Raw genomic sequence first — 23727 nt, 5'->3', positions numbered from 1 at the left:
GCTAACTTACCTTACTAAAATATTTAACCTCTCTCTCTCTCCTGGAATCTTCCCATCCTCCTTCAAGCATGCTGTTATAACTCCACTATTGAAAAAACCCTCCCTGGACCCATCCTGTGCTGCTAACTATCGACCCATCTCTAACCTCCCCTGCATCTCTAAACTCTTGGAATGCCAGGTCTATTATCGTTTAATCCGCTAACTCTCTGCTGGACCCCTTACAATCTGGTTTCCGTGCTCTGCACTGTACTGAAACGGCTCTCACAGAAGTCTCCAATGATCTCCTAATGGCTAAATCCAATGGTGACTTCTCTCTTCTTATTCTTCTGGACCTCTCTGCAGCTTTTGACACTGTTGACCATCAACTCCTCCTCACTATGCTCCGCTCAGTTGGCCTCAATGACACTGCGCTCTCCTGGTTCTCCTCTTATCTCTCAGGCCGCACTTTCAGTGTATCATTTGCGGGCTCTGTTTCCTCCCCTCTTTCCCTTGCTGTTGGGGTTCCTCAGGGCTCGGTCCTAGGCCCTCTGCTCTTTTCTCTCTACACAGCCCCCTTTGGACAAACCATCGCCAGATTTGGCTTCAGGTACCATCTTTTTGCTGATGACACCAAATTATACACATCTTCCCGTGACATCACCCCTGCACTCATATAGAACACCAGTGACTGTCTTTCTGCTGTCTCCAATATCATGTCCTCGCTCTATCTGAAACTAAATCTCTCCAACACTGAACTACTACTGTTTCCACCATCTAATAGATCTGTCCCTGATATATCCATTTCAGTCTCAGGCCTTACTATAACTCTTAGGCAGCATGCCCGCTGCCTTGGGGTCATGTTTGACACAGACCTTTCCTTCACCCCTCATATTGAATCACTCGCACGTTCATGTCACCTCCACCTCAAAAACATCTCCAGAATACGCCCTTTCCTTACCAGAGATACACTAACGACACTTATTGTCTCTCTGATTCATTCTCGCCTTGACTACTGTAACTCCTTACTAATTGGTCTTCCCCTCACTAAACTCTCCCCTCTACAATCTATTCTGACTCATCTATTCAGACTCATCTATCAGGCTAGACGCTACAGCGATGCCTCTGGTCTGTGCCAGTCGCTACATTGGCTGCCTACTCATTATAGAATAAAATATAAAGTTATCACTCTCATCCACAAGGCTCTCTATAATGCCGCACCTCCCTACATTTCCTCCCTCATCTCTGTCTACCGCCCAACCCATGCTCTCCGCTCACTCAATGACCTAACACTTACATCCTGTATTAGCAGAACCTCCCACGCTCGTGTACAAGACTTCTCCCGAGTTGCACCACTTCTCTGGAATGCTCTACCCCAGATAATCAGATTAACTCCCAATTTCTACAGTTTCAAACGCAAACTAAAGACACATCTTTTCAGACAGGCCTATCACAATTTCTAACGTAAACCCTTCCGTACTATAATTAGAATCCCCAAAATGTAACCCTCCTCTGTCCCCGCTCCCACATTTCCCCACATGATATGATGCCATCTCAGGCTAACTTTATAGGGCCAAGCTCCATCCACATGTTAAAGGACACCACTAGTGACGGCTCAAAGTTTTAAGTTTGTGTAATGACAGTAACCTCTATTACAAAAGTGTCTGACCTCTGCATAAGCAATGCCGCCCCTGCTACCTCGTGTCACCCCCTCTACCTCATAGACTGTAAGCTCTCGCGAGCAGGGCCCTCAGTCTCATTGTGTGAAATGTCTTTCTTTGTAATGTATCTTTCTTTCTGTATTTGAACCCTACAAATTGTGCAGTGCTGCGGAATATGTTGACACTATATAAATAAAATTTATTATTATTATTATTATTATTATTATTATTATTAAAGACGGTAAGAACTGAATCACGCAGAGTTCCAAATGTAGTAAACATAAAGTGGGCTACCTATTGGTAGTGAAACCATTCTGAGCAAGACAAGTGCAGAGTAGAAGCGAGATAGTCAAATGGTCTGAGCTCAAGGGACAAGGAATCAATCAAGTTCACCACATGGAACAGGCCTAATCTACTCCAGGGGCGCACCATAGTCTCTGCCAGGAGGAGTGGATTGTAGAGAAAGGAGACCATAAAGGTGTTGGGAACATTTTATGGCAAGTAAGCCAAAAACCTCTAGTAAGCCGAATGGGACCTAAAAGGAGTGAGGGAGAGGGGGGGGGGATGCAGGACCACAGGAAAGCCTTGGGATAGATCAGAGTCAACGATAGCTTTTCAATCTCATCCCAGAATGGAATGCAACATAGGTGGGCTGCCCAGTAGTAATGAAGATGTGGAACCACAAGACCCCCTTCTGCCTCGCCAGCCAACATAAAAGAGGAATGCGGTGACATTTCTTATGCAAGATAAATTAAAAGATGACTTTCTGAAGGGACAGCCGCAGGGAGGGTTTAGACTACCATTATTTTATAGACAATCATTATGTTGATCTCATACATAAATTTTATTTGCAAATATTTAGCATATGATTAGTTATTCAGATTCTTCTCATGTAACTACATTGTTACAGTTTTGCTTCTGTTGGTGGAAAAATCTTTTTCTTCTTGTATGCTACAGATTACAACCTGTTCTCACATTCCCTGATAGCTCAGTATGTTGTTACCTTATATACTCGAGTATAAGGTGAATTTTCAGCAAAGTTTTTATGCTGAAAAAGCCCCCCTCGGCTTATACTCGAGTCAGGGTCCACGGAGCAAAGAGACCTGCAAGGACCTGCATAAATTAAACAAAGGGGGAGGTCCTTTAGTGCTGCAGTAATGATATGGGACACTCCCCCTTCTCTAGCACTGTAGCACTACAGGACCTCCCCCTTCGTTTAATTTATGCCGGTCCTTGCAGGTCTCTGCGCCTCCGTGGAGAGAGATGCAGAGGAAACTACAGTAAAGTGAAAGTAAAACATACAGGTTCCTGTTGGGGTTACTATTCCTAGTAATGTCAGGCATTTGGGGTTATTCATTTAGTTTCAGTAACTCCATGTCCCTCACATTAATTGCAGTTAACCCCATCAAGTCCCCCATATTAACCCCTGTGTGCCCCATATAAGGTTTGCTAATATGTGAGACACATGGAGGTACTAATAAAGGACCTTAATTATGAAGATACCTAATTATTACCTCCACATGTCCCACATATCAGTAACTCTTATGTGAGGCACACAGGGGGTTAATGTGAGGGACATGATGGTGTTAACTGCTATTACTATGAGGCACATGGAGTTACTGAGCTGTAATGCACATGAAAGTACTTTTTATCTGCAAGGGTGGATTTCTCCTCCCCCCCCCCCAGGCTTATACTCAAGTCAATAAGTTTTCCCAGTTTTTTGTGGTAAAATTAGGAGCCTCGGCTTATATTCGGGTCGGCTTATACTCAAGTATATACAGTAATCGGATTCCCTAGTGAAAAGTCACTGGTACAAATAGAGGATGATTTCCCAAGAAAAGAGAAGCGGCATCATCCAGCTCCTTGAAAACGGTTTCTTGGCCAAGAAAATTGCCAAACTGTATCATGCAAGTGCCATGACAATAGGAAGATATGAAATGAAGTCTGTCCATGCATTCAAAAGCCAAGAAGTGGACGTTCAGGCAAAATATTGGAGTCAACAAGTTGGCTCATGGTTCAAATTATTGTTACCTTTTGAGTCAGTGTAAGGCTCAGTTTCTCTCCCTGTATCATATACACCTATATATCACAGAGCTCAGCTTCTCCCCTTCTATTATATCCTACTAATATTATAAGTGTGAAAGTTTGTGTGTTTGGATGTTTGTGAGTTTGGATGTTTGTTCCTCAATCACGCTAAAACGCCTGGACGAATTTGCGTGCAATTTTCCACAAACATAGTTTTCCCTCAGGATTGAGTCACAGGCTACTTTTGGTGCCACTAAACAACATGGCTTCCTAGCAGGAGACTCACAAATGCAGGACTCCTAGCCCCAGCTATAGACTCACACACACTGCCTGGCATTTCCTGTCTCAACCTGCCTGCACACTCCTTACTGTCACCTCAGGAGTAGCCCTCACTCTACTCACTCACATTTACATATAGCTTTCCACTATATAACACATCACATTGTCTGTATTACTACATACACAATATACACACAAATGCAAAGGCTTAATAAATAAGCAATCCACAAAAACTAGAATAAATAATGTCTATGACAGACAGGATCACCATAAAAAGTAAATAGTTTTATTTGAAAGTTAGTAAATAACAGCAGCAGCTGTATATCATAATAAATATGCAGTACACAGGCGGGATCAATAAAAACCCAGCAAGTAATCAACCAGGTGGTGGGAGGCACAATATAATAGTGGTAAGGCAGTTTATAACATGATACCATGCAAGGAAAAAGTGCAACAATAAATAAGCACACACAGTGCTAAACATGTGAATCAGAGGTTCAATAATCATATATAATAGTGACTGGAGATGAGCGAACAGTGTTCTATCGAACTCATGTTCGATCGGATATTAGGCTGTTCGGCATGTTCGAATCGAACACCGCGTGGTAAAGTGCGCCATTACTCGATTCCCCTCCCACCTTCCCTGGCGCCTTTTTTGCTCCAATAACAGCGCAGGGTAGGTGGGACAGGAACTACGACACCGGTGACGTTGAGAAAAGTAGGCAAAACCCATTGGCTGCCGAAAACATGTGACCTCTAATTTAAAAGAACAGCGCCGCCCAGGTTCGCGTCATTCTGAGCTTGCAATTCACCGAGGACGGAGGTTTCCGTCCAGTTAGCTAGGGCTTAGATTCTGGGTAGGCAGGGACAGGCTAGGATAGGAAGGAGAAGACAACCAACAGCTCTTGTAAGAGCTAAATTCCAGGGAGAAGCTTGTCAGTGTAACGTGGCACTGACGGGCTCAATCGCCGCAACCCAGCTTTCCCAGGATCCTGAATGGAATACACTGTCAGTGTATTCCCGTATACCCGATATATACCCCGATACCCGTTCCAACGGTGTGCCCCCCCACCTTCACCCCAGAAATACCCTGCAAGTCCCCTAGCAATAGAATTGGGGCTATATACACCCACAATTTTTACTACTGGTATACAGTGCCATTGTCTGACTGGGAATTCAAAGAATATATTGGGGTTATAAATACCCTCATTTCTTGCTACTGCCATATAGTGCCAGTTTCTGACTGGTAATTCAAAGAATATATTGGGGTTACGTGCACCCACAATTTTTACTACTGGTATACAGTGCCATTGTCTGACTGGGAATTCAAAGAATATATTGGGAATACAAATACCCTCATTTCTTGCTACTGCCATATAGTGCCAGTTTCTGACTGGTAATTCAAAGAATATATTGGGGTTACGTGCACCCACAATTTTTACTACTGGTATACAGTGCCATTGTCTGACTGGGAATTCAAAGAATATATTGGGAATACAAATACCCTCATTTCTTGCTACTGCCATATAGTGCCAGTGTCTGACTGGGAATTCAAAGAATATATTGGGGTTACGTGCACCCACAATTTTTACTACTGGTATACAGTGCCATTGTCTGACTGGGAATTCAAAGAATATATTGGGAATACAAATACCCTCATTTCTTGCTACTGCCATATAGTGCCAGTTTCTGACTGGTAATTCAAAGAATATATTGGGGTTACGTGCACCCACAATTTTTACTACTGGTATACAGTGCCATTGTCTGACTGGGAATTCAAAGAATATATTGGGAATACAAATACCCTCATTTCTTGCTACTGCCATATAGTGCCAGTGTCTGACTGGTAATTCAAAGAATATATTGGGGTTACGTGCACCCACAATTTTTACTACTGGTATACAGTGCCATTGTCTGACTGGGAATTCAAAGAATATATTGGGAATACAAATACCCTCATTTCTTGCTACTGCCATATAGTGCCAGTGTCTGACTGGGAATTCAAAGAATATATTGGGAATACAAATACCCTCATTTCTTGCTACTGCCATATAGTGCCAGTTTCTGACTGGTAATTCAAAGAATATATTGGGGTTACGTGCACCCACAATTTTTACTACTGGTATACAGTGCCAATTTCTAACTAGGAATTCAAAATGCGCAAGGCTCCCGGAAAGGGACGTGGACGAGGCCGTGGGCGAGGTCGGGGGAATGGTTCTGGGGAGCAAGGTAGCAGTGAAGCCACAGGGCGTCCCGTGCCTACTCCTGTGGGGCAGCAAGCATTGCGCCACTCCACAGTGCCAGGGTTGCTTGCCACATTAACTAAACTGCAGGGTACAAACCTTAGTAGGCCCGAGAACCAGGAACAGGTCTTGCAATGGCTGTCAGAGAACGCTTACAGCACATTGTCCAGCAGCCAGTCAGACTCTGCCTCCTCTCCTCCTATTACCCAACAGTCTTGTCTTCCTTCCTCCCAAAATTCCGAAGCTTTACAGAACAATAACCCAAACTGTCCCTGCTCCCCAGAGCTGTTCTCCGCTCCTTTCATTGTCCCTCAACCTGCCTCTCCACGTCACGATTCCACGAACCTAACAGAGGAGCATCTGTGTCCAGATGCTCAAACACTAGAGTCTCCTCCATCTCCGTTCGATTTGGTGGTGGATGACCAGCAACCCACCCTCATCGACGATGATGTGACGCAGTTGCCGTCAGGGCATCCAGTTGACCGGCGCATTGTGCGGGAGGAGGAGATGAGACAGGAGTTGGAAGAGGAAGTGGTGGATGATGAGGACACTGACCCGACCTGGACAGGGGGGATGTCAAGCGGGGAAAGTAGTGTGGATGTTGAGGCAGGTGCAGCACCAAAAAGGGTAGCTAGAGGCAGAGGTCAGCAGCTTAGGCGAAGCCAGGCCACACCCGGAATCTCCCAAGATGTTCCAGTTCGTACCCAGCCCCGAAAAACTCCCACCTCGAGGGCACGTTTCTCGAAGGTGTGGAGTTTTTTTCAAGGAATGCGCCGAGGACAGATATAGTGTTGTCTGCACAATTTGCCTCTCGAAATTGATTAGGGGCTCTGAGAAGAGCAACCTGTCCACCACTTCAATGCGCCGTCATTTGGAATCCAAGCACTGGAATCAGTGGCAGGCAGCAACGGCAGGACAAAGGCCGCCTGCCGTTCACGCCACTGCCACTGCCTCTGCCACTGCTGGCGATGCACTCCAGAGGACGAGCCAGGACACCACTTCATCTGCCTCCGCCACTTTGTTGACTTCTACCTCATCCTCCCCTGGTCCTGTCTTATCTCCTTCTCCTGCACCATCAAAGGCACCATCAGGCGTTTCTTTACAACAACCCACCATCTCTCAGACATTGGAGCGGCGGCAGAAATACACTGCTAACCACCCACACGCGCAAGCCTTGAACGCCAACATCGCTAAACTGCTGGCCCAGGAGATGTTGGCGTTCCGGCTTGTTGAAACTCCCGCCTTCCTGGACCTGATGGCAACTGCGGCACCTCGCTATGCCGTCCCTAGCCGTCACTACTTCTCCCGGTGTGCCGTCCCCGCCTTGCACCAGCACGTGTCACTCAACATCAGGCGGGCCCTTAGTTCCGCGCTTTGCACAAAGGTCCACTTGACCACCGACGCGTGGACAAGTGCATGCGGACAGGGACGCTACATTTCACTGACGGCACACTGGGTGAATGTAGTTGAGGCTGGGACTGCTTCCCAAACTGGCCCGGTGTACCTCGTCTCCCCGCCTAACATTCCTGGCAGGGACACGAGAAGAACACCCCCCTCCTCCTCCTCCTCTACCGCCTCCTCCTCCGCCACCGCCTCCTCCTCCGCTGTTAGATTGACCCCAGCTACGAGTTGGAAACGTTGCAGCACTGGCGTTGGTAGACGTCAGCAGGCTGTGCTGAAGCTGATCAGCTTGGGGGACAGACAGCACACTGCCTCCGAGGTGAGGGATGCCCTCCTCGATGAGACGGCAATATGGTTTGAGCCGCTGCACCTGGGCCCAGGCATGGTCGTTTGTGATAACGGCCGGAACCTGGTAGCAGCTCTGGAGCTTGCCGGACTCCAACATGTTCCATGCCTGGCCCACGTCTTCAACCTAGTGGTGCAACGTTTCCTAAAGAGCTACCCCAATGTTCCAGAGCTACTGGTGAAAGTGCGGCGCATGTGCGCCCACTTTCGCAAGTCGACAGTAGCCGCTGCTAGCTTAAAATCTCTCCAGCAACGCCTGCATGTGCCACAACACCGGCTTTTGTGCGACGTCCCCACACGCTGGAACTCAACGTTTCAGATGTTGAATAGAGTGGTTGAGCAGCAGAGACCTTTGATGGAATACCAGCTACAAAACCCTAGGGTGCCACAAAGTCAGCTGCCTCAGTTTCACATCCATGAGTGGCCATGGATGAGAGACCTTTGTGACATCCTACGGGTCTTTGAGGAGTCCACAAGGAGGGTGAGCTCTGAGGATGCGATGGTGAGCCTTACAATCCCGCTCTTGTGTGTTCTGAGAGAATCCCTGATTGACATCAGGGATAACTCAGATCACACAGAGGAGTTAGGGATAGCATCCGATCCGTCACAGCTGGAGAGTAGGTCCACACATCTGTCCGCTTCACTGCGTTTAATGGAGGAGGAGGAGGAGGAGGAGGAGGAGGAGGAGGAAGAAGAGTTGTCCGATGATGTGATGGTGATACAGGAGGCTTCCGGGCAACTTCGAATCGTCCCATTGTTGCAGCGCGGATGGGTAGACATGGAGGATGAGGAGGAAATGGAGATTGAACTTTCCGGTGGGGCCAGAGGAGTCATGCCAACTAACACTGTGGCAGACATGGCTGAGTTCATGTTGGGGTGCTTTACAACCGACAAGCGTATTGTCAAAATCATGGAGGACAACCAGTACTGGATCTTTGCTATCCTTGACCCCCGGTATAAAAACAACATCTCGTCTTTTATTCCGGTAGAGGGGAGGGCCAATCGCATCAATGCTTGCCACAGGCAATTGGTGCAGAATATGATGGAGATGTTTCCAGCATGTGACGTTGGCGGCAGGGAGGGCAGTTCCTCCAGTAGGCAACCAAGTTCTCACCGGTCCACACAAACGAGGGGCACACTGTCTAAGGTCTGGGACACCTTGATGGCACCCCCTCGCCAAAGTGCCGCCACGGAGGGTCCTAGTGTCACCAGGCGTGAGAAGTATAGGCGCATGTTGCGGGAATACCTTTCCGACCACAGCCCTGTCCTCTCCGACCCCTCTGCGCCCTACACGTATTGGGTGTCGAAGTTGGACCTGTGGCTTGAACTTGCCCTATATGCCTTGGAGGTGCTGTCCTGTCCTGCCGCCAGCGTCCTATCTGAGAGGGTGTTCAGTGCAGCCGGTGGCATCATCACTGACAAGCGCACCCGTCTGTCAGCTGAGAGTGCCGACCGGCTCACTTTGATAAAAATGAACCACCACTGGATAGAGCCTTCATTTTTGTGCCCACCTGTGTAAAGCACCCCAACATGAAACTCCATGTCTGTACTCAACCTCTCCAATTCCTCCGCATCCTCATACTCATCCACCATAAGCGTTGCACAATTCTGCTAATACTAGGCTCCCTCCAACATGATTTCCCCCAACTCTGCTGGTTAGAGGCTCCCTCCACCCTGATTTCCCCCAACTCTGCTGGTTAGAGGCTCCCTCCACCCTGCTTTCCCACAACTGGGCTGGTTAGAGGCTCCCTCCACCATGAATTGGTCCAAACTGGGGTTTTTAGAGGCTCCCTCCACCATGAATTTGCCCAAACTGGGCTGGTTAGAGGCTCCCTCCACCATGAATTGGTCCAAACTGGGTTTTTTAGAGGCTCCCTCCACCATGAATTTGCCCAAACTGGGCTGGTTAGAGGCTCCCTCCACCATGAATTGGTCCAAACTGGGTTTTTTAGAGGCTCCCTCCACCATGAATTTGCCCACACTGGGCTGGTTAGAGGCTCCCTCCACCATGAATTGGTCCAAACTGGGGTTTTTAGAGGCTCCCTCCACCATGAATTTGCCCAAACTGGGGTGTTTAGAGGCTCCCTCCACCATGAATTTGCCCAAACTCTGCTGGTTAGAGGCTCAATCCACCCTGATTTTCAAAACAAATGTTGGTGCCAACCTCAACTTACTACAAGGGCCAAATTCACTGCTGGTGACAAGCTCTCCTCACTGCAAGTGCCAAATACACATGTTTCAAGGTGTTTTCCTACTGTCAGAGATGTGGTATTGAGTGTGTAAAGTGTGTAGTTGTTAGGCTGTGATGTTGGGGTAATAGAGGGTCTTTGGTGTGTTAGATGCCCCCAGACATGCTTCCCCTGCTGTCCCAGTGTCATTCCAGAGGTGTTGGCATCATTTCCTGGGGTGTCATAGTGGACTTGGTGACGAGTATCTGTTCCCCATAGACTATAATGGGGTTCGAAACCCATTCGAACACACGAACATTGAGCGGCTGTTCGAATCGAATTTCGAACCTCGAACATTTTAGTGTTCGCTCATCTCTAATAGTGACCAATAATAAAACAACACACATGTGAAAACACTAAAGTACAACACATCACATTGTCTGTATCACTACATACACAATACAACACATCACATCACATTTGCTATCCCACCAAACTTTTTAAAGCACTTTTACAGATTCACACGTCTGTATCCGCCCAATTCGCAAATCACCGCAGACGAAGTCGCGGGTAAAAGCTAGTAAACCTATATATCACAGAGCTCAGCTTCTCTCCTCTATCATATAACCCTACTAGCTTTTACCCGCGACTTCGTCCGCGGAACCTTGACTGTCTGCGTGACGCACCTGGCTGGGAGCGCAGGCTTGTTCCTTTTTGTTGTGTCTGCAGGGGGGCCTTCCTACCTCCGAGGGTCCACGGACCCTCTGTGCGAACCTTGCGGCCCTCTTAAACTGTTTACCTCCTCTCCTTACTGGCGCCCGCCACCCCCCCTTTCTCCCTACCCACTTCCCCTTGTGGTCACTCCTTCCAGCTACCTCGTGCCCCTTTGCGACCCAGGAACGTGGCGACTTTCCCCCCCTAACAGCATGCCCTCTTCTTCCGTGTTACCTACTCCGGGCCCTGTTACCTACCCCGTGCGGCCCGCTGGAACTGTTTACCTCCTCTCCTTCCTGGCAGCCGTCACCCCCCGTTCTCCCTACCCGCTTCACCTTGTGGTCACTCCTTCCACCTACCCGTGGCCCTTTGGCGCCCCAGGAAGGTGCCCCCTTCCACCCCTAGTACCTGTGACGTGGTCCGCGGCAGGGTTCCTGGTTTGCGTGACACAGCGTCAGCGCAGGCCTAGCTGTGTCTGTTACAATTTGCATTATTGTAAATGGGACATCTTGTAGTGTCCTTTACTGTTAGTGTCTGTCCTTAATTGTCCGTTTACAAAGATTTGTGATTTTTCAAGCGAACAGGTAAATCCTACATGTGGGGGATCCAGAATGCTGTTGGTTTGCTTTGCTGCGAAGTGTTAGAACGATACTGCGGAGCTGTGAGGAGAGAAGTGCGTAGCCGCTGGCGGAATGGCAACTTACCAGTCTCCTTGCCCTGGAGGGCCTGTGGAAGGGCGGGTAGGCAGTGTCCTAGGGCCGAAGGGCTGGTGGAGACTCGGGAAGGCCGTGTGTTAGCCGTGGAGGGCTGGGGAGGTGCGGGAAGGCTCCCACCGGCGTTGAGGAGTGTGTCGGCCTGCAGAGGATTTTGTGCGTACAGTGTCCACAAAATGGTGGCGTGCAGAAAGACGTTGTATAGAGGGGGAGGATGCGCATGCGCGTAGCAAGAGCAAGTAGTGGGCGGAGTCGGGGAGCGTACGATGGCTGATCCAGAGCATTGAAGAGGTTTCCCCCTGGACGGAGATGAAGGTGAGGGTGTAAGTGGGCAAGTGTATTGACATGTTGTAGTGTGGGGTTAGGGGCTAGGCTTGAGAGGCCAATAGGGAGTGTGTGGCTTGTGTGAGTGGTCAAAAATGTGTGGGATTGTAGAGCTACCTATCGTTCAATCCTGCCTAGGAGCTATGTTTTGTGAAAATTTCACGCAAATCGGTGAAGGCATTTTTGCGTGATTGAGGAACAAACATCCAAACATACAAACATCCAAACACACATACTTTCACCTTTATAATATTATTAAGATTAAGATATATCACAGAGCTCAACTTCTCTCCTTCTATCATATAAACCTATATATCACAGAGCTCAGATTCTGTCCATTCCCAAAGATGTCCGACTTTTCAAGCGGACAGCAAAACCCGACATGTAGGTTTTTGCTGTCCGCTTGAAAAGATGGACATCTTTGGGAATGGACAATTAAGGACACACACGGACAGTAAACGAACGCATCCGATGTCCATTTAAATGAATGCAAAATGTCACGGACACAGCTAGTGTCCGATGCTAATGTCCGCACAAGATTTTGAACGGACATTAGCAGCGGACACTAGCTGTCGGACACCGACGGTAGTGTGAACGCCCTCTTACAATTCACAAAAAAGCACAATGTCAGGTAAGAGAGATGTCTAATAAAAACCAAAGCAGCGGTGCTCGAAAAGTGCACAAAAGGCTACTTCATTGATACCCTAATATGTCACAATCGACTATCTCCTCATCACATCAAACACATGCAAATGTTAAGAACCACTATGAAATATAAATAACAACTGGGGGGCGATAGTGAACCCCCCGGCAAGGGAAAGACAATGCAGAAAATAATATCTTTGAAGTAACGGTGCTGCCTATTGCACCATGTCCACAAAGCCTTCCAGACAGCCTACAATGATACAGGGACGATGATAATAAAAGATGCATCTACCACACATGGCACTGCCGCCATCTCCCTGGGTCTGCCATACAGGACATATTAGAGAATGGAAAGAGGATTGTCTTTTTTTTTTTTTTTTAACTCTTCGGCAGTATTCAAATGATCCTTTCATTAAGCTTGTTTAATTAGAATCCAGCTGCTAATTTGCAAGTCGATACCAGAGGGTGCAGGACAGTCTTCCTTTGAATACTGTCCCTGTGATCTACTGTGCGCACACACTGCCATCCTTCAGTAGCCTCCGCGAGCTTTTCTGACAATTAGTGCAGGAGAAGCCGTATTGATCTTGACAGGGAAAATATTAATCTTCTTCCCGTTTTAATGAACCATAATCTTCAAGGGGGTTTATTCTCTTGCTCACTGTGGCAACTCGCGACAATGGGTAATCTTGGCCACATCCCGCATAACAACTAAATGCAAATAAGGACTGCCTGCGTCTGAGAAGATACCACTTTGCCCTTCATAGAGGATATCAAAACAGTTACACGTTACCCCCACGTGAACAGCGCCGGCTACGGATACGCAGCTTTAGCAGCCTGACACAGCAAAGGCTTTCGTTGTATTCCTGTGTTGTCTTCCTCCCGATCAAAACTTCTATGAATCATCTTCATTACAGTTTTATTAGTCTCCATCAATTCTCCGCCGCTGTCAGCGCCGCTCCGTTAATTAAGCTGCTTCTCATTAATATTCCAGCCAATGCTGACATCTGACAGTAATATTTTGTAATGCTTTTTTTTTTTTTTGCACACTTCAGGCAACCGCTTCTAACGTCCAGGAAGAAATGAGCGTGTAGAAATCCATTCTCAGAGCCGACCAAGATTAAACCTGAGCACACTTATAATTCATGCAAAGACATGACCAGCATACATTGATATTGGTGGAAGTTTTGTATATATATATATATATATATATATATATATATATATATATATATATATATATATTCACCTTGCATGCTAAGAAACAGCAGAGACTCCTCTCCAGATACCCTCAAATTATAAGTGACCCAAAAGAGAGTCGGGTCAGTAGTTTTGACCCCTCCATTCTGCTCACAGTGCTAGATAGATAAGGTGTGAAGCAGTAAGACCTAGGAGACTGATTATACAACTTGTATGGCTAAGACAAGTAGGTGTACTCTGCTTCAAGACAGGACCACAAGTCTTAGGGAGTTGTATTAACTTTCCCAGGATCTCTGCGCTAAGTGCTCCCCAACTTTTCTTTCTGCTCTTGAGTGAAAGGTCCTGTATGGACTCTAGAGTGAAACAGAAAAAGTAGAAACCACCAGTAACCAATAACCAAGCATGTAGACTGATGTTCTTCACTGAAAGGAGTGGCAGAGTATCCAGGATTTTTTTTCTGGTGGTTTCTACTCTCCTTTTCGCCACTACATTGAGCTCTGACAAATTCCAGACGTGGTTTCCCAAGGATGGTAGCACTGCAGTCAGAGCCATACAGACTTGGAAGGAGTTGTGTTTTTACATAACGCTAGGTAAGCCCCCTATGTTGATGTCTACCATGAATGGTATTCTCCGTACTTAGTGGTTAGAGTATAGAGAGCACTGTCCTTTTATTCTAGTGCTAGCGCAACTAAGTTCCCATTCTAGGACATGTTCATTTCCAGGCTGCAATAAGTAACAGGGTGGGGTGGGGTCACCCCACCCCACCTCCCCATATAGTGGTCAACAACTAAGAGGAAGAGGAGACTACACGGACTGTTATACCCCAAACAACCTGCCCCACCCCACCTCCCCATATAGCGGTCACCAACTAAGAGGAAGACGAGACTCCATGGACTGTTATACCCCAAATCAGCCACCCCCCCCCCCCCCCCATACTCTCCCCCTCGACTCCAACTCCCCACCACCACTTTACTAGCTTTGGCAATGCCAAATATCTATTCGGACGTGCCAATAAAGCCTATTTGATTTGATTTGTATGGAGCAGGCTTCTTCCAAACCCATACAATGCTGAAAATTAACTAATAATGGGGTACAGGGGTGTTGGTGACTTACCCTAAGGACAGGCCTTCAATAACGAGTCTTAGACAACTCCTTTAAACACCCTTTATATAACCATATCAAATGACAAAAACCTAGTTCCCACTACTCCAGAACAATCTCGTATTGTGATGGCCTTGTAAGGGAGTTGTGTTTTGATATGGGATAAGGGTAAAACTGACCATAAGCTTCCAGCCACTCATTTGGCTGAAAGCTATACCTCCATACCCCCACCATACATATACATGTATATCCAAGCATGCATGTATTTTCCATGGCAAAAGAAGAATAAGCCACTGCCAGACTATTAAAGGTAGCTTGTCTCTACAGAAAACACAAGTATTTGGATATGTCAAAATCCAACATGACCCATCATTCCATCATAGCTAAAACGCGCATGGACTACATAACCATTATACAGTTATAATAGAAGGGACTGTCCAGACTACACAGCTATTACATAGTTAATATGGAGGTGGCGTTTAAGACTACAGGTAAATGGGGACATTGAAGAATAAAGAACCAGACTGGAGTTATATAAAGGGTACGCGCTAAGACCAAACCGCTAGCGATGATTCAGACTAGTCAGACTTTAGGGGGCTCACTAGGCCACATAGATTAGCTTTTATCCAGTTCAGTATTTTTATAATATTCATGCCAATCGCAAGCTGCCATGTGTAATACCTTTAATGTACAAACATCTGTCCTTTTATTTCTACATCACTTTCCAGCTAGTATATAACACATCCTGAGAAATCTGCCAAATCACCAATCCGCTATCCAAGCTCTATAGAGTCCTATACATAATTTATAGTATAAAAAATCCCACACTTTCCCATCTCATCACACGCAGGCAAAAAGCCAAACCCCTCATGTGGGGGTCTTGTTTCCAGAGCTGCTCAGCTGTGTTGTACAAGGTAAACATGCAGAAGCTTTATAAAGGGAAACAATAGGAGTAATACAGACTTCAGACATAAACAGGCTACGCGCTGCCCATTACTGCTCAGTCCCCCTGCAACCTTTACACTGGAGGCATTAAGATATTGATCTGTATTGACTGCTTCTAGTATGTGTGACAGCTTGTCTTCATGATGTGACTTAACTGAGCAGTAACAATCGCCCAAAAGACTGCTAATTTATGTGGTCAATAAAAGATAGCGGCTCGGCGAGGCAGATATGCAATATCATTTGAATCCTCTGCTACCAAATCGAAGAGGCTCCGCTATTAATTGTGCTAACCAAGGCCCGGAAGAGAGCGCGGTCAGATATAGGAATACCGCCCTGCGCTCTCAATGTTACGCTATCAAAAAATATACATATTGATTATAAATACATGCACACACATACACATCATATATACGTATACACATACACTGGACGAAGGAAAATTACATTTGCCTGTGCAACTACAGGGTACAAAATGCTGCTATACTTCCTTTTTTTGCTCTCAAAATCCAGCGCCGAGCACTTCCATGGCCTAGGTGTGGTACTGAGTTTCAGTCCCCGGGTTTGGTACTGGACTACTGGTAGAGAGTTATGTAGCCATCTATAGCTGCAGTCCTCTCTCCCCTGCTGGATCCCAAATTGTCAAAGGCACATCATTGAGAGAGGAGTACACCACCATTAGGTAATGTCCCACCATTGTGTACCTAAGTCCACTGTAGGCCAATGCACCAACTCAGACTCCTCTATTTTTTCAACAGCCAGACACCGACCCCCTAATAGATGGAATGTGACAGACAAGGTCAAACAGAAGCAGTGAAGATCCTCTAATTCAGGAAAAAAGCCAGAGATTGATTAGATATGATAAGAAATAGGGAACAAACTATACCTTTAATTATACAATATTAATAAGTGTATAATTCTAAATAGTTAATCATTTTATTTGGAAGCTGGTTTGGAAACGTGTTATCCCCAATTCCATTCAATACTGGCCCCACAGCCCTAGAATAAATCAAGAATTCCTCTTTTCACCCCAAATCATCAAAGCAGGGAACCAAATTTGAGCCCTTGCCTTTAAAAACGTATTTGTACGAGTACACAATGTGAAATACTACGCCTTAAAGCAGTTGTCCAGTGATTAAAATAAAATCCCTGCCATGCTTGTCCATGAGCTGGGTCTGGTGTGGCTGTGCTGCTATACATTGATAAGTCAGAGATCTGAAACCGCACAACACATTGCAAACAGGAGCAGGAGTGACCACTCCATTAGATTACAGGCCTCGGCTCGGTGTCTACTGGGAACAGAGATTGGCTGCAGCAGTAACCTGAAGACGTCGTCCCGGACCTGCAACAGCACTGACTGGTTGCTGAAATGGCGGACCTGTGAATGTTAAGTCTCCAGACTTCATGTACATTTTATGTGATTTGGACAACCCCTTTAAGCCACCAAGGATGGAAGCATTACCCTAGACCACAGGTAAAGAGATCTGAACCTAACATGAACACGTCTACGTTGTCACTACCAGGGTTTTAACCAGTCTATAATTTCTTTTTGTTCTAGTTTTGTGTTGTCTAAACCTCACAGCATCTAACAAGGGTGGAAAAAAACACCTTAAAATTCCTTAACATTTCCTTCTTATTTGATATCCGTTCACACACATTGATCGCATTCCCCTTGTACAAGCTATCATTCTTATAAGTTACAGGTACAGCATACATATATAAACAGACACATATATACTGCAGCGTCAATAGTAGGTGGGTGATTAAGGTGGAAGTATTGATTTTTGGCATAGATCAATGTGACCCATTGACACCAGAGATGAGACTATTGTTCACTAGACCAGACAGATGTACTGAAATCCAACGCAAGGTCACTCACCTCCATGTCTGGTCTATAGCGATCCTCAAAAACTGCCATCGCTGCCAAAGACCCAGAGCCTGAAAAATAAATCATAATATTGAGTATCTTCACATGTTTAGCATGTGACTTACACGGTCCAGTATACGGCATTGCAAGTGGGTAAACACAAAAAAAAACAACAAGGTATTGGGGCAACACGGTGGCTCAGTGGTTGGCACTGCAGCCTTGCAGTGCTGGAGTCCTGGGTTCGAATCCTGCCAGGAACAACATCTGCAAGGAGTTTGTATGTTCTCCCCGTGTTTGCGTGGATTTCCTCCCATTCTACAAAGACATACTGATAGGGAAAAAAAAAAGGTACATTGTGATCCCTATATGAGGCTCACAATCTACAAAAAAACCCAAAAACAAGGTATTCATCATAAGACATGAAGTGGTAAATCTTATCTGCAGATGATTCTGTACGGGCAGGATACATACAAAAAATTTAGACATACCAAGAGTACCAGCGCAGAGCCACTACATATAGTACGTGGAGGTGAATAATTCTCGCTTGATTAGTAGACCACAACATCTAAAGAATTTGTCTCACCCCAATAACCCCCTATCTAAGAAAGATGCTTTCCTAGCAGCCAGTAGAAGTTCGGTCTGCCCATATATTTCCCATGCAGCCGAAATGGAGAATTAGAAAATGTAGATTCACATGAAGTAGTAACTATGTGATATGTAGGGTGAGATGGCTAGGCAGGAGCTGATCTTCGCTGGGGCTTATAATGGTGCAGATACATCCCCAATATTAATGATATCTAGATGGCCATGTTCTTATTAGAAAAAAAAAACCTCAAGCAACACCTGAAAATGCGCTACTAAATTTTTAAGTGGTTGCCCTATATTCAAAATGTACATGGAACTTTCTGATAACTGCGCCTCCCACCAATGGGACCCTAACCAAGCACTAGAACGGAGATTTTGATCCAGCAAGGAATAATGAATGGACTGATGGCTGAGTATGTACCCTGCCACTCCATTCAAATCTATAGAACTGATTAAGTAAGCCAAGGGCAGATCACGACTGTATCCATCAGTCCCATAGGCACTCAAGTGAGCGGCAGGGCTCAGCTAACGCTCCTTCCAAACTCTTGCTTGTACCCTGTTCTGGTGCGGACAGGCATTACATGTTGACTGTAGGACAAGAATTATCTGAAGTCTAAAAGGACTTTCTCATGAACATAACCAGAACTAAATTTGTAGACAATTAAAAGTTAAACATTCTTATATAAACAACTAAAAATAAAAATTTTGTAGTTTTATAGATTTTCTCTAACCATCTTAGTGGTGACAATCTTCAGCTATCCTCTAGAATCGCAACCCAGTGACATCCCTATAACTGTAAATTATATTTTGCACCTCAGCCTGCACTACAGCTGTCTCTAGGCAAATCTCCAAAATAGGCCCCGCCCCTGGTGCACTTGCAGCCTGATCTGTGTATCTAAAATGATGATTATATCCGTATAACTTTATTGGTTTGTGGCCATAAAGGTTCTATTAAAGGTCCCTACATGGCACTGATATTGGTTTGACAAGCATCCTGCACCTGACAAACTCCTGACGTTCAACCATTTTGCAACACATAGACCAGGGGTAGGCAACCTTCGGCACTCCAGCACTTCTAAAACTATAATTCCCAGAATAAATATTTGCTCTGCTGTTCTTGGGACTCCCATGAAAGTGAATGGAGCATGTTGTGGTTTCACAGCAGCCGGAGCATCAAAAGTGCTGACCCCTGATATAGAGCATACTCATCCTTACAGATCCGATGACTAGACAGTACCCCTGCAGGTGGAACCCAGAAAAAAACAACGGTGATCATGTTTACCTGTGGAGTCCCTTAATACGGAATGTTTCACCCAGCATACACATACAATCCATCAGACCAAGGATTATCCATGTGACCCAACCATCATGAAACGCACCAAGCATTCCTTATGTGTGAGTAAGGGGAGGGGAAAGAAAAAGCAATTCAGCACTATCAAGAATAGTATTTTCAGCCTAATCCGTTTGCAAAAATATAACACTAAAAAAAAAAACCCTTAAATATAATAAACCCATTCCGGCAGACACCATGGTAATGTAGTGGAATGCTGCGGCACCGGCGAGGAAATAAAGTTGTGTCTAATTTTTTATTCCAATTAAAAGATTCCTCTGGCATTTATTACTTTTTAACTTGTTTTGCATAGCTCGATCTATTTAGCTGGGTCACAGAGAGAGCTATATTTTCCATTTAGGATGATTTGTGTGCATCGCTTGACCACCTCAATGGTTTAACGCGAGGATAGAGGAGACGATTAAACTGTTTCAAATGAGGAGTCCTGCTGATTCCATCAAATCTGCAGAATGTATAATGGGAGGAGAGACGCTGCCGGTGACAGCGCTCCGAGGATATACACACTAGCCTGGTCTCAACCATTTAAGGAGGCCCAATTAGGGATCAAATTTAAAGGGTAGGGACTGCAGATTTACAGACACAAATCAATGAGCGTGGTAATCCCAATGAATATGACAGATACTGCTGTTACAGGAGATCGCTGCGGTTTAGGATCATTACCCTTACAGAGGCTCATACATCACCACTAAAGCTGGAGCAGGTTTTAACCGTGTACCCAGCGATGGCTTGTCCTACATGTGGTGGGCAATGAGAGTCTATTATAGGTGGTGTTATTTATTCTGTGCATGACCAAAGAAGGCTTTGGGGAATTTTTAAATGCGCGGACCGCAAAAATTTGTAGCAAACTGGCCTGAGTTTAATCTACTCCGGCACCTCCACGGTTAAAGTCTTTCGGAGTACGGTTAATCAATAAAGCATGTAAAGGTTCGTTAAAAATTTATATCGACACTAATTGATAACATAATGGCTTACTGGAAGCTCCCCCCAGAGGCCGCGCTGGAAACTGGTTAAAGCTAGGAGGGAAATAAAATAACATCATGGATGATCTTAAAGGGGTTTTACAAGAGTGCAATATTCGGTTAAAGGGGGGGGGGGGGGGGAGTCATAAAATAACCAAGGAGCTACTACGCATCTAAAATCCTCCACTGATCTGGTAAGCTCTGCTGGCGTTTTTTCGTTTCCATGCATCAATGGCGTGCTGTACGTCCTTGTGACCACTGTAGGACAATCCCTGGTGTTAGTGGTGATGTACGGTGTACGGCATGAGATCTCCAAGGTCACTGTCTGAGCAAAATTTGCTGCAAGTCAAGAGATATCAGAAAGTGGAACTGGGCAACATCCAATGGGGGCAGGAAAAGAAACCCATTACCTCCTATTCCCAGATAATCCTCATCCTTCCCTCACACAGCACATTCACTGGCCATCCATAGCCAAGTGAGTATGTTCAAAGATACAGGCAGTGACCTAAAACACAGCGTACAGTGTCCTATGCACCTCCCTGCCCATTCTTAGATTATCTACAGTTCTTCCAAGACTTTTGCCCATCAAATCATTATCATCATCATGTCTCCAAAGCACAACCTCAACAGACTCGTCCTGCACCATCCAACAACCACCTGAACCACCCCTTTCAGAAGAGCTTATACCTTACACACTTGTGTGGACAGGGTTATTATAAGTAACTTCTACCATCACCTACTGATTTTACAGCATTCGACAAACTATAGACTGCAGGCCTTAAGGAGAGTAGTCAACCCCACAGCCAGACAATATGGACTCTACCCAGCCCTTAAAACGTTTCCCAGCAGTTGAACCAATGATGAAGCTACAGAGTGAGATATCCCAATCTACTCGCTGTAACCGCCTTTGAAATGGGGAACTGCTGGTAGGAGACGCTGTGCCGGACATGGTGACCAATGAACTATTGTTTCATGATTATATGAAGCGTGCCAGATAAAAAATGAAAAAAAGGAGCAACAATTCTTTCTTCAGTTCTCCCACTCATTGGTCAACAAGGTGTTGAGAACCTATGACAAGTCATACAAGCTATGGCTTTAAGCAACGCTCCTGCATACAACCCATAGCTCATAATATATTAAACTAAGTACACCTCTTAACACACAAGTGGGCCATTCTTTGACCCATTACCATTTGTCAACTCGCTCACTACTCCTGAGTAAAGTGGACAAGTCAGCAGGGAATCAAGGCAGACATTCACTATAACTAACCAGCCTAGATTCCACTTCTGCTACTGAGAATTATTCAGAGGTCTCATCTTGTTATCCTCAGTGCAGCAAATGGGGCCCCAAATTTTATTATGTGTATCAAAGCTCACCATACAGGTCAATAAGTAAATGGTTGATTTCTCCAAAGTGTATTACGTCAATGCATTGTTCAAGTGGTTCCTACTATATACCTATCACTATATAAACACCTCTCAAGGCATCAATACAGTAAAAAGTTCTCTATCTGCACGGAAATAACATTCCGTCTCGAGGGAGCAGTTGCTATTTTTCTCTGTTCCATCATCAGACCAACACAGGACGCCTCGTGATATTCTGAAACACAAAGAAAGATGTATTGCCCATTGACTGGAAGTCATCCCTTCCCAGCAAGCAGGACCTCTAAGCCACAGTGCAGGGTGGAAGCTCTATGTGTGAACCTTATCATCTGTCAGTGTCAGATCTCCTGACAAGGTGCTTATTCACACACTCTCATTGCTATTCAATTTGCTCTTCCTTCCAGCAATAAATCCAGGAGCCCCCATCAAGTGGGATCATTTTTCACTTCTGTTCTTGGCTGCAAGGCCCGGTCTCCCGATGCTCCTGCCTACTCTGTGGGACCTATGCTGCCAATGTGTGAAGAGCTGATTTATGAATATGAAACGGAGCCGGTGTACGGGGAGCGGCAGCGGTCACTAGAGACTGACGGAACACGTCCTCCAGCAACGCACTTCAAGTGGCTTTAATTGTATGCATGCATTTCATTACAAGGCCTGGCCGGGCTGCTCTCGCCGACGCGCGGAGCGATCACACAATCTTGCATCGTTTGCTGAAATCCAAATTTCTCCTTTGTCAGCACAAACACTTTAATTTGATGCTTTCACTCCTGAGTAAGCACGGAGTATCTCTTAAACCCCTTGCGAGACATAAGAAAGCTTTCCATCAGCAAATGGACTCTGGTGTCAGTTATTATTTCATAATAACATACAAAACTGTTTTTTTTTTCTTTTTTTCTTTTTTTTTTTTGCAGAACCTGCTCGCTCACCATTCATTTACTGGTGGAAGCTGTAGAGCGGGACATCTTTTTGAAACATGGCAGGCAAATCCATCAATTATTTACAGAGTATGTAAAAGAACTTAGAAGCGCAGTTTGAGATTGGCACCGCGCCACGCTGGTGGGAACGCACGCTATAAATATTAACGCCTCTCCTGGTGCACAGACCGTGGCAGGGAAAAGGTTAAATATAACTACCCCCACATATAGATTAAAAATTTGAGAAAGAAAACACACCGACATGTATTACTCATGCCAAAATACTTAAGTAACCCATTGTAGGCTCAGGCCCCACAATGCCATAAAATCAGCTTTTTTCTGCTGTAGATTGTGCTGTGGTTATTTTGAACCAAAGCCAAAAGTGGTTTAAAAAAAGAATGGGAAATATCTAGGAGGCTTCTTCTGCCTTCTGTTAAATCCACTCCTGGCTTTGGCTCAAAAAACCGCAGCAAAATCTGCAACAAGAGAAGCAGCATTTACTCAATTTGGGGCTTTACCGTAGGCAGATTTTAAGAAAGAAGAATTGGGACGTCTTCATCCATCCCGCCTATGTCTGATCTGAGTCATCTATGTAGGTCTGTGTGACTGCACTGGAATTAGTCATATTCCTTTAACGTCTAACTAAATTTCCATTCAACATTAGATTTTCTGGCCGCGTTTCTGACATTAATTATAAATATTGTAATACACTTTATTAAGACATTTTGGACCCTTTCTGTTATATCCTGCTCAAAAATGTACTTGCTTCCCTTGTTTCTCTATTGCCAGCTGAAATCTGGGCCCTGCTTATGGATGGATGGGCTCATGCAGGGAAGCTGAGGCTGACGGACACTTCAAATAGCAGCTAGTACACTGGACAAGATTCTAAGCTTTCATATGACACCAAAATCACGGTTCTACATTTGATATTTCTA

General features: G+C 45.5%; 1 protein-coding gene across 1 annotated transcript in view; it reads right to left on the bottom strand.

Annotated features, from left to right (window-relative positions):
- PSMB7 (proteasome 20S subunit beta 7) overlaps positions 1-23727 on the bottom strand; it is a 61885-nt gene that overhangs the window by 16532 nt on the left and 21626 nt on the right. Inside the window, exon 6 of the mRNA XM_075259392.1 lies at positions 17614-17672. Within this exon, the coding sequence (XP_075115493.1) occupies positions 17614-17672 (59 nt within the window). The remainder of the gene's footprint in view (positions 1-17613; positions 17673-23727) is intronic.

Source organism: Leptodactylus fuscus, chromosome 11 (assembly GCF_031893055.1).
Source record: "Leptodactylus fuscus isolate aLepFus1 chromosome 11, aLepFus1.hap2, whole genome shotgun sequence".
NCBI lineage: Eukaryota > Metazoa > Chordata > Amphibia > Anura > Leptodactylidae > Leptodactylus > Leptodactylus fuscus.
Note: the sequence above shows the minus strand (reverse complement) of the source record. Positions and strands in the feature narration are given on the sequence as shown.